This window comes from Notothenia coriiceps, unplaced genomic scaffold, assembly GCF_000735185.1.
Source record: "Notothenia coriiceps isolate Sejong01 unplaced genomic scaffold, NC01 NC01_scaffold00024645, whole genome shotgun sequence".
Taxonomy (NCBI): Eukaryota; Metazoa; Chordata; class Actinopteri; order Perciformes; family Nototheniidae; genus Notothenia; species Notothenia coriiceps.
In genome coordinates this window covers 143,374-156,041 of record NW_011357346.1, presented here as the reverse complement: position 1 = coordinate 156,041, position 12,668 = coordinate 143,374, and the positions used below count along the sequence as shown (strand labels likewise).

Here is a 12,668-nt window from a genome sequence, read left to right as displayed (position 1 = left end):
GTTTACTGTCATATTCGGTCGTCCTCGTGTGGCCGAATGGTCTATATGACACTAAACAGTAACGCAAACGACGGTTTTCGTCCTTGTGTTGCCGGGGCCTTAGTTCTCGAGACGTATTTTCAGTTGTACGCGTTATGCCTTACTTTATCGCGTTTGCAACGTTTTCTCATTTGGACAGTAGCGTGACTATTTGCGTCAAATTCAAATCCCAGCAACGTGGTCTCATTTAGCTAGCAATTATCTCATGTGCAGTGATTAGCAGTGTGATTTGTGATGGAATAGCACACTCTGTTGAAGGCGGGGGGAAAACTTTAAAGTTTAATGTTATGGGGATTTTCTGAATCGTTACGACGTAAATTACACATGACTTAATATTGTTAAAGGGAATAATGTAATGTTTGTTTTGTCTTGAACTATGTGAGTGCATCTCAGGTAACCCAGCGAAGCATGGTAAAGTCTGCAATGTTTGCAACTAGGTCTCTGACACTCAATGGTTAAGATGGTCACATCAGCCGTTTTCTCAATAACACCTTCCCAAACTCAGCCCTAAAAATAATATTTAACCAATGTACCAATATATTTTTAACAGTAAGTTAAAAACCTTAGTGCATGGAAGCGATGCTGGCTGCTGATTCAAATAGAGAAGTTATACAAAAGTGAACTCTGACCTGCAACTCTGGTGAAGCCAGGATAGGAGATTTGACAGGACAACATGTGTCAGCAGTGGAGGGGTTGTTATATACTACCTAAAATTAGATCACAATCTAAGTTGATGAATGCCTCATGTATCCCTGACAAGAGGGCACATTGCCACAAGGCCCATTAGGTAGCACCGTAATGCATATGACCACAGACTGAGGCTGGTCATAATAACTTGACATGAAGTGGCAGCGCTTCTTATGCAATGCATTGGTGTTCTTCCCCTTATGGACAATGAGAAAACAACCTGGTGAGACAGCACCAACCACTTAATTCAAGATGCTTAAGGCTCATACTGTACTGCATATCAATATTCCAATTACTTGTATATCTATATTATTCTGCAGTATTTATACTATATTTTTATTTTATTTACTTGCACTATTGTATCTGTTTTATTGTGTTGCACTGTTGGAGGAGCCTGTGACATAAGATTTTCATCGTCATAATTACACTGTAGCTATGCACAAATGACAATAAAAGTTTTTACAAATGCAAATCCGTCAAACAGTTGACCTTCTATAATCCCTTTTTTTCAGTATTTATTTTTGCGTTTATTGGACATTTGATCGTGAAGTGTCAGATAAGAGAATGGGAGACCAAAACAAATACGAAAAAAAGCTTTCTTTCTATACTGTAACATGGGCATTTCTGTTACATGTATCTTCTTTGAACTCTTCCTCTGGCTACATAACAGAGTAGTGGTAACAACGATGTCCTGCCATTCTTTTTATACGATCCATTGTCTATCAACACCTTCAGCATTTCCTGAAAAAACGGTTGCCTCAGAGTCTAATGCCCTGAGCTTTCACCAGTGAGTTCCAGAAAACATATTTTTTTCTGAAAATGACCAAACACTGCTCAACAGACAACTTAGTCATAGAGTAGCAACCTTTTATAAACTTGTGTTGCAAACTTGCGGTCGAGGTATGCACTGTTCTATGAATTAATCCCAGTTAATTTGAAGACTGATTCCATATGAATATGGAAAATGTGGAATGAAAAAAATAAGAATACTGGTTGATTAATATTTGAACATAAAGCAAATACAGAACCTGTTCCTAGTTTTATAAATCTAGTTTTGCATTTCCCCCCCATTATTTTACTGTTCGCTTCAAATAGAGCTTGAAAGCAGGCTGCTTGTCTTAGTGATGTGGGAGATTTGGATCGAGGTAGGGATTGGTTTGACATAAAAAATAACAGCTGATTCAGGACTCTTAAACACACACACACACACACACACACACACACACACACACACACACACACACACACACACACACACACACACACACACACACACAGGCTGCATATCTCTAGTGAACAGGTACAAACACAAACCCATGTTGTTGAGCACATCTTATAGATATTAAAGTGATGTGCATGTTTTTGGACTTAGTCTACAACACATATTGATATTTTTAACACCTAATTTTGAATTGTCAGTTCTCCTGTAAAAGTCTTTCTATCAAAGACAAACATAATTTAAGGCAATTTCATTTTTCAAAAATATTTTATTTGATATTGATCCAGGTACAAGGAAATAAAAGAACATGGATTTATCTTACAGGACATGGGAGACTTTAAAAGTTTATTTTCTTGATCCACTCTCTTCTTGGACATGCAAGTGAATACAGAAGGTGTTTACAGAAAAAACGTACCGTAGGGTAGAAATGGCTTTGAATCTGAGTGTCACCTCACTCCTTACTGTACAGAAAGACTTCAACCAACAACTTTCTCTTTTTAAGTCACTTTTTAATCCTCTTTTATAGCAAAAAGGCAACACACAGATAGGCTACAAAGAATCAACAATATTGAGAAAATGAACACAAGAGAGGGAAAGTGAAAGTACTTTCATCCTTCCAAAAAGACATTTTCTCTATTGTCTTGACAAGCAAATTGTGAGCGTTGTTGCTCCTTTTGTTCAAAAGAGTTCTAAGTTGCCTTAGTTTTGACATGAGAGGAGCAGTGTGGTGAACATGCAGGACGAAGAGTGACTCAGCAACTACTGACAAGGCATTGCACCGCGCCGTGAGCACAGTGTGCCATCATCTCTTTATGGCCTCGCTGCTCGGCTCGGACAGCAAACTTTACAAGGAACAAAAAAACACATTTTATATTCCACCAATCTTTATGCATATTTCACAATATACTTTTATTATCATTTTAATAAATACAAAACGACACTGTGATTTAAAAGAAAACAATGAGTATTAAAGAGACACTAAAATGCATTAGACATTAGAAATATCAATCTTAATTTGGTATGTTCTTTTACTGACATCATGTCTTAAGTTGGATGAACCAGCACATTATACTCAGAATCAAAATCCACAGCAGAAAAGAAAAAGAGGGGAAGACAGAATTGGACATGAGAGGGATATTTTTGTCAATGAAAATGGAATGGCATAATCAAGTGGAGATGCGTATGGATATATACACATATATACACATACATAAACGCCACCAGAATGTAAAATAACCTGAGATACTCTTTGCACCTCATTTCCAGAACACTGGCCACTGGGTGGATGATATAAAATGACAATGGCATGACGACAACAGTACAACAGCTTCTGACGGCCTTTCGTTTCCACCCCCCTTTTATCAACATTAGCAGTACAAAAAAGACAAAAACAAACAGTCATTGAACCACAAAAATCCTGAACAGTAATATTGAAAACATGTTTGTAAGCAGCAATTTGGAGTCCGTAAAAGGCATACAAAAGAAACAAGCTTTCACTAAAAAAGGACAACCAATAATAAACCTGTCTTGAAAGACACAAAATTGCAATTCAAAGGATGAGAAGTTGAAAGCGGCAGATGATAAGTGGGTGTTTTGTGACGGTCAGGCAGATAGAAAGTAGAACGTTCTCTGCTCAACACTGTGGCTGTAGATATGGAGGCAGTGGGACCTGCTATTAAAGTACAAGGCTTTTCTCCATTATCACTTTATCGTTTGAATTCAAACATTGAATCAAAGCTACATTGTAAATCATACACACACTTTTTTTCTAAGGCTGTGCCGACCATAGTGTATTGGTCGTTGAGGCACCAACCTTTAGAGCAACAAATGCTTTAATAGAGAACTAATTTTAACAGCACTTATCTGGACGATACTGAACAAATAATATAAAAAACATAAAACAGTAAGTGCTCTGAAAAGCAAACAATATTAAAATGATGGAACTAAAGACATAAAATTCAAAACATAAAAGATGTAAACAAATTATGTTGCTCCGCTGATATTTAATGCAGGTTTGGGAGTATCATTGCTACTAATCCCAAGTGTGATGTCTGCTTACCTGTTAAGGCTATAGAAGAATCATACATCTGCCTCTGTAAGTGCAATGACTAAAGTACAGCATGTGGACAGATTTCACTGACTCTCTGTTTTATGGTTAGTGTGCTGTTATACTAAAAGAGCAGCGTAAACTCAGTGTAGTTAAATTATTTACGCAGTAAATCATAAAAACAACTTGAAAAAGACCCATAGTCTGTATATGTTGTCCAAAGCATTTAACACTACATTTCTGTTATTAAACTATTGTTTTTTCTGGACAGTTAACTGGGAATTCAGTAATTAACAAGGTCAGCAACAGTAATACAGTATCCTCTGTGCACAGCTCTCCAGCCTTATATCTGCCCTCAGACCCTCGGGACCCTCGTGTGTCTGCTGCCCCATTTACTCTCAACTATGGAAATGGGTGCCTTATTTGTAGCTGTCTGTGAGCAAAGCCGTACTCTTTAATATCTCTCTGTACATTATATCATTTCTTCTCTTTACTTTACAGTACAGGAACTCCTCTTCACCCTCCGGTCCTTCCGGTTCTTCATGTCAGCAGGAGCTATGTTTTTTGTGCTTATCACCAAAAATTGCAGTGCAAAAACAATAATTATAATAATGATAATAATTAAAAGGTAACTATTAACAAACAATGGATTATAAAACAATTATTTTATGGCACAGCAGCCACTCAATTCACATATAATACAAATAACCAGATAAAACCAACCGTTTCTGTGTATGGAAATCAAAAGCTCAAACTGAATTAGGCTTGCATAGCAATGCAACAACATGGTAAAGAATATATTTACAGGAAACAAAATGCCCTTTCTCCCAAGGGCAGTTACCAGAAAATGTGTTCTTGTATAGATTGTTTCTTTTTTTTTTTACTTGCTTTTTTCTAACAAAACAAAAATTACAGTAAGGTAGGAGGTGGAAAATATTTTCTTGAGGACGAAAACATAGTGAGATGTACAGTATGTCTGTGTCTATACATCGCATTTACAGTTCTGTGACACCGCCCTCTGCTGCACTCCTTCTCTCCGAGGGCACACAAATAATGGCAAAGTTCGTAGCCCGACAACGAGGGCGTCATGCTCTCCAGGACAGAGAGGATGCTCTCCAGGTCAAATCCAAGGCAGATCACTCTGTTGGAGGTAAGGGGAATAAAACAATAAAGTGTCAATATTGAGAAATGGCATATTATTTTAAATAAATAATAGAAAGCATTGGAATCAGAAATGATCTTGTCCTAATGTTCTGGTACATATATATAAAATATAATTGACATTAGCTATCATAATAATGAAAAACAGATTAGGAAGCAAAGTCAAAAGATAGCAACAAAAATTGGACTACACAATGTGACTTTTTCACAATACACGTAGGTTTGTATATGTCTGTCTGTAATAAATGGAATTACTTACATAATTCTCCCGAGTACTGTCCCTGTCCATTGGTTCCCAGGAATTCAGCGTGCTCTGTGGCGGTCCACTGTTGAGGCTGTCGGGGCCCCTCGGCCTTGCGTGGCCCTGTGGAGCCCTTAGAGGAGGCGGTGCCGGAGGAGCTGTGGCCGCCGGGAGAGGGGAAGGAGGGTTTGTTGTATGGCAGGCACCCATCCTCTGAAAACAGAGGGAAGGAAAGGAATACTAACAGTTAAAAAAGTTGACACGTGACTTTCTCTTGTTGCAGTGAAACACATCTAACATCTGATGCATGGAGACAAAGAGCAATTTGCAACCCCCTCCCCCCCGCTGACATCTGCACAGTGGCACTGCCAACAGGCTATGCCAGGCCGTGCCACAGAGAAGAATCTCAGCCTCACACATGGCCTTGCAGTTAGCAGCCTTATGAGGGGGTAAATACAATAACAGAGGGTCCACTGGAGGCTGTGGGACCCCCCGCTGCAGGGCACCATAACTTTGACCCTCAGCAGTCTCCGTCGTCGCGTGAAATCTCATCAAACTGCTCCCCACCACTCGGCTAATGACTGTAATAGAGCCTGCCCTGACCTCAGTGGATACTGCTGTGAATCAGTCAGCACTCTGACACATATGGGAATCCACCTATGGGGTTTTTCGTAAAGATGCTGATTGCGGCACCTGTCTTTGTCTCACAGTCTCAGATTAACTGTCTGAGAAAGCCCTGGCACAAAGAGAGAAGGGTGCACAGCATGGAGAGCTCTAATGGTCGCAAACACACACACACACACACACACACACACACACACACACACACACACACACACACACACACACACACACACACACACACACACACACACACACACACACACACACACACACACACACAGATGGGGTGCAGAGTGGCTGCTGTTTGTGTGAGAGAGGAAAAAGCCAAAGCGATTAGAGTGCATTTCAGTTGCCGGGGCCTCCTGCCTTACTTGGAGCGGAGCAGGATGATATTGGCAACAGTTGCAGGGGCATTGGGGAGGCTGAGGGGGGCATTCTGGAAATCAGAGCAAGTGGCAGACTGTGCAATCTGTTCATAGGAGCCCAGTCTCCACACAGCATGAGGGCTAACTTCAACACAGAACTCAGAAATCCCTCACTGTCAAACCACAACAGCAGTTGTGTCTGTGTTGTTTTCTAGCTATAACGCAATGATTTATATCAAGCCATTCTCTATCTCTAGCGTACATGTTTCTTTTTCCGCAGTATTGAATAGTTGGAAGTAAGCAAACACGTTTTATGTATATTGTGTTGAAAAGTGGGGAGAAGTGGTTCAATTGAAAGATTATTTTGCTACCCCTTTATTTATTTTTAATATAAAATGGGAAGTGTCTTATGTTAAGGCGAGAGTGCACTAGGCTAATTACTATGGGAATGGTTTTATCATAACCTTTTAGTAACCTTGGCTCTAGTGATGGTCTGTCCATGCAGCTGTCAGTTCAATAGTTGGTACAGTCCATTCATCAGTCCAATTGATTGCCAAGGAATACATCTGAATACGTGTTATGCTCATGAGTGTGAGGTGTGTAACAACTTTACAGCGTGTACACGTACCTGTTTTGTGTCCCCTGCGCCCCTCCTCAGCTCGCTCCATGGAGCCCAGCCTGTCCTGAGCCTGGCGATGATGTTCCAGAGTAGTGCGTGTCTGTCTGTCAATGTTGCTCTTTATTTCCTCCAGCTCGGACATAGGCGGGCGTTCCAGAGATGAAGCCTTCCGATCTGTAGGCGGTGCCACACTGCGGGCCCCCTGGACCCGGCCCTGCCCCTGAGAGGGAGGAGGCTCAGGGGGAGGAGGTAGGTCTGTGAAAAGTAAAAAGGTTCAACAATGAAGACATGTCCAGACACATCCGATATTATGTTTGTATACAGTAACTTGTAGTCTGTAAAACAACAGATGTTTTGGGGAACTTTCTACATAAACTATTTAAAATGTGTTTTCAGTCGCTGCCTCACCGTCTCCACCAGCATCTCTGCGGGGAGGTGCTGTCCCCTGGCTTCGGGGTTTGCGTGTGGGCCTGGTGGCCCTCTGGTGGCCCAGGCTGTGTGAGCCCACTGTGCTGCCATCTGTTGAGAAAGGACTGCTGGGCCGGGGCCTGTGGGACAAGCCTTTACCTGCAAGAGGGATACAGGAACACCAGCCAGCTGATTAATAGAGACATTAAGGAGATGGTGCTTGGACTGTGGTGCTGACATCAGGAAAGGTTATCAATCAAGATTCAGAAACCTATCAGAAAAGAAAGGTGTTCATTAGAGGAGAAAGTCATCTGGTAGAAGCCTGTCAAAATCACCCGTTATTACTCTTTTACACCCAAGAAAGCCAAAGTGCAAAGTGTGCTTAGCCAGACGAGTCATAGAAGAACTGAGTACAAGTTGAAGATAGCAAGATATCCGTAGTCCAGCCATTAACAACAGGTGCCATGCAAAACACAGTGTCCACAAGCAGCAGAGAGGAAATCCAACATTATGGGGAAACATGTCAGCCAATGGATGACAGGAGGAGGAATCAGAGCAGAAAGGAACAATTCATCTGCCTCTGGGAGAAGCTCCAGTCCAGCAGTGTGTATCTGGACACACCAACCTCTCTTGCTGAGGCTAGTGCCCTCCAGCTGGTAGCCTGCCTTGTCTGCAGCGGCCACCAGGGCCTGGGCAAAGCTGCATTGGGTAAAGATGGAGCCGTCAGACGAACTGCCGTAACTGGACCTATGGCTGGAGAAATTACGGTCATCCTCCGAGGCTGAGCCCCACCCATTCACCATGGACCCTGTTGAACACCACAGGTTTTGAGCAGGTGTGTGGGTGTGTGAGTGTGTTAGACTGCGTGTGAAGTCCTTTTCTTCTTTTTAAAACACTTATATTCAAACACAGCTTGTTCATACTTCTCAGCTCAGTGGCCATAACCTTTATGGACATTTGATCTGACATTTTGAACACCTGTACTGTGATTCCGCTCTTAGATTGATGTCTGATTGAGTGAAAAAAGAGAGTAAAATGACCTCCTTCACTTTAATGATTTTATATTTGCCGCAGGGCACTTCTGCTCTTGCAGGTGAGTGCTTTCATATAGTCAATCTGTTCTGGCCTGTCGTCTTTCATCGGCTACACACATGCAGAAGACATATTGCTTTCCCACACAGGTGCATTCAAATACAATACCAGAATGTAGACAGTGAAACAGCAGGACTAACATCAACACATTTTGTGCTTCCTTTGATATAGAACAATGAGCGCACCTGTGCGGAGCAGAGTTAGTTACAAAACTGCCTCAGGTGACACAGACGGAGAGCTTCTCATAGAACAGTGAGTCAAACACCTGGTGGTAAACACACATTCTTCATTTTTGTGAAAAATGCAGAGCCATAACTATCTCAAATGTATTATCATTCTGAGAAAATAATTGTTTAAACATTTTAATTATAGCTACCACCATTTTGGATGCATTTGCTCTTGATATTACTTTAAAGATGATTCAAAGATGGAAGATAAGTACAAATATTTTACTCAACAAACATTGGAAGAAGATGTGTACATATTGTTATGTAATCTGTGCTACTGTAAGTATTTCTTCAGGCTTTGTTTTATTTTTCTTTGCACATAAAAAGCTAGTCCAGCACTTTATATATAAAAGTATCAACCTGCCAATAAAAAAAATGCCACTTTGGCAAGCGAAAACACAGAACAGTCGGCTAATGTGACAGCTTTCAGTGGGACTGGTTTGGCAGACTTTGCTCAAGTGGCACGAACCCAAGTGCTTTGCTCACACACTATCTCTCCCTCACACCGTCCGCAAGAGTGACGTGATTGAACAGACTGGTGTAACAGAGAACATGGGAGGTGTTAAGCTAAGGATGGAGGGGGAGCAAAGGGGACAAAAAGTTAGCAGCAGGATTTATTAAAAGGTCATTTTGAATCAAAGGGTGGCATAATCATGGCCGGTGTGGTTGGCAGAGTTCAGAGATTCAAATTAACACAATAAATAAATACTGTATAGTATGTGCAGTATTAAAAATGGGGTTTCACAGATTACAGTTTCAAACTAAACTTGGTAATATAATTGTTTTTTTTATGCACAAACCCCCCTCAAAGGGTTTTCCAACTTCTCCATCTCTGAGTTGCTGTATACCTAAAACCCTATGACTGAAAGAGGTGGTTACTCAGTCACTGGATGTGAAGGAATTGCACATTCAACGGCTAAAGTTGCAACAGATTTGCACTCCTATTGCAGTAAAAATGTGTCAGCCTAATGGAAACTTTTATAAAATATAAGCTTGCATAAGGTAGAGAACCCCTTACACAACCCATTTTTACAGCGCCAACTCAAATCCAAAGCAGTAACTACTTCGAACCCTTCATCTTATCGAGCTATTTTCTTTGAAATTCTTTTCTAAGAGTTTTTCTCTAAGAAAGAAAGACAGCAATTCCACCGGGTCCAATCCTCCCACAAAGAATAGAGCAGATATTGAAGTATAGACAGAGCCAGCCGAAGCACTGAAGCTTCCAACTCCTCCGGCTCAGCGAAGGAACACTGCCTCAGCAAATCACATCACAGAATGACTTTTCAGTTGCACTAACTGCCACTTTCTGCTGCTGAACCTCTGGAGCACTTCCATTCTCAGAAATAGCAGTCCAATCAAACTGTGATCATTGTCAGATAATTTGATAAAAATTCAATGAAGTTTCTCTTTTGCCATAGAAATGTTTTTTCTGTTCGCACCAGACAAAGATTTGCACTACGTGTCATTTTATCATGTGTTAAACCAGAGCGATAGGCCAAGCCATGCAATCTAAAAACCACTGGCTGCTACATCCCGTGCTCCCCGCTCTGTTAGAGGAAGGCCAGTAAACGCTGAGATGGTTGGGGGGGCAGTAAAACCCAGCCCAGCTCCCTCCTAACACTAAAACTGATTTACACTGACGGAAACCTTAATCTGCATGTCGTTAAGCAGGAAAATCATTCCCCCTGACGACAAGGCGTCTCTACCTGCCGTCAGGAGACGTGACCCTGCTCCTCACAAACCTGGCAAGGCTTTCTGGGAGAGTAATCGCCCAGAACAGTAGGCGTAACAGCCTCACAGCTACCACATCTCAGCTTTATACGACATATAACGCCTACACACAAGTCAGGTGATACCTATTTGTTTTACTTCATCTCTTTTGCTCAAACAAGATTTAGCTCCGCAGCATTACCCACCACAATATAAGGATTTGCATTTATCTGCCCACAAATGTGCTGTTCTATCTCAGAGAATAGAATAACACTTTGGAAAGCCTGTGCAGGCAATCTGCTGGAGAAAAATGGCCCCAGAGGAGATGGCAGACTTTCTTTTCTGAGGCATCTGTGAAAACATTTGATTTACTGGCCTTTGGTTTAACATTATTAAAACAGACCTATTTCCATATTATTAAAGCAGTGACATGTCTGTCAAGCAAGGCTCGACAGGAATCTCCCCCCTACCCTCCCCTATTTGTATAGCCTCAAAATGGTGGCCACAATAAATCTCATCAGTTTCCCCTTTCCTCCCTCTCTTCCTCCTGCTATAACCATGGGGCTGCGACCGTGTCTGTGTTGTAAACCGATGGGGTGCGAGGCAGACTTGCAGAGAGATAAGAAGAAATAGTGCTGTCTTTAGGGTGATACAGTGGGGGAGAGATGCAGTAGATTAGGGCCCGGTTGCTGCTTTATATTCCTTTAAATACATCAGCAGCAGCATGTGTCAGCGTAACCAAAACCACTGTTCCATCATCCAGTGGAAAACTACTCTTTAGGGCTGCCACTGAGAGGGTATACCAACAAGCAGCGCTGTCAACCCTCTTACCTTCACACACACAGCTATAGCTGTTTCTTTCCAACCTGACATTGACCAAAGATGGATTCTATTTTGTTGTATTCACAGACTTTATGGGAAGATGGATTAAATATACAGTGCCACGTAGTATCTCAACTTGCCCTAATAATGCATGATAGACAGAAAGCCACACATTATTATTCAGAAATATCCCTCTAGTTTTACCCACTATTTTATAATTAGATAGTGGGGCCTGGTCAGTATAAGAGCAACAGTCCAGCACACAGCTCTGCCACCGCAATGTCATGCCCTTCATATGTCGCCAGGACAGACGGCTGTTAAAGTTTCAGTGAGTTGTAAAAATGGAAATGGTGCCTCTAGCCTGCAAAGGAATATGCCGCACGTGAAATGTGTTTCAAATCTCCGAGTGAAGATATGGGAAGCGCTGGCTCCTGTGCTATGTGCGAATTAAATCACACTCACTCGCTCCTGCTCGCCTTGCCTCTCCCTCCTCTTAATTTCCCTCTCACTATCCTGTTTAAAATTCATGGACTTTCTTATCTCTTTTTTGGAAATTATAATTATAATTCCCAGGAGTCTGCCAAAAGTGCTTAAGAAACTTGATTGAGGGACTCAGTAAGCATGTTCACATTAACAATCTACCCATAGCAGACTGCTGAAGAACATGTCATGAACAACTATCCATTTACAGGCAGACACGATGTTACAACAATGGGTATTCAATGTGTTCCCATTTCACACAGTAATAGCAACATAGTACATTTGCTTTGAGAACAAAAATAAAAATATGATTTCATTGTATAAATGTATACAAATACAGTATATTATCATATATGTACATCAACCAAGGAGCGCACAAGTAGCCACAGTTCAGACTACAGCTTACCTGTTAAAGAGCTGTCCAGGTTGTCCATGCTAGACCCTGGTGTGTGCTCAATGCCGCGGGGATGCCTGGCTCCATAGCCTTCATCCTCCTCCTCTTCCTCTTCCTCCTCTTCCTCCTCCTCCTCCTCCTCATCTTCATCAGGTACGTCAGTCTCCAGGTCAGAAACCATTGTGCTCGACACGTAGCCCAATGGAGGAGCTGGAGCCTGGGGGGGGAGAGAGCCCACTTGCATGTGCCTGGGAAGAGAAAGAAAGAGTATATGACTCTGAAATCCACATGCAATAACGGAATGTGGAGGAATACAGAGAGACTAAAAGGAATATTCAAATTATTGTATGCAACAGGATAGGGAGAAACTAAGACTGTATGTGGAAGTGTAGAGATCATTTCAGTGATTATTTTTTTATATGTGAAGTGCTGAATACATTTAGACAATTTCACAAATGTTAGGTTGCTGCTTGCATGCTAACATAATGACCCGCTAATTGCTGCTGTGGATGGTACAAAGGCATGCTCTCCAG

At 41.6% G+C, this 12,668-nt stretch overlaps 1 protein-coding gene across 1 annotated transcript in view; it reads right to left on the bottom strand.

Moving 5' to 3' along the window:
• Positions 1-4,472: 4,472 nt before the first annotated feature.
• The window catches only part of robo2 (roundabout, axon guidance receptor, homolog 2 (Drosophila)), a 54,282-nt gene continuing 46,086 nt past the window's right edge, over positions 4,473-12,668 (bottom strand). Inside the window, exons 25-30 of the mRNA XM_010782352.1 lie at positions 12,148-12,383; positions 8,036-8,218; positions 7,411-7,569; positions 7,012-7,257; positions 5,413-5,607; positions 4,473-5,133 (exon numbers count right to left, since the gene is read on the bottom strand). Of these exons, the coding sequence (XP_010780654.1) occupies positions 5,132-5,133; positions 5,413-5,607; positions 7,012-7,257; positions 7,411-7,569; positions 8,036-8,218; positions 12,148-12,383 (1,021 nt within the window). The 3' untranslated portion in view covers positions 4,473-5,131. The remainder of the gene's footprint in view (positions 5,134-5,412; positions 5,608-7,011; positions 7,258-7,410; positions 7,570-8,035; positions 8,219-12,147; positions 12,384-12,668) is intronic.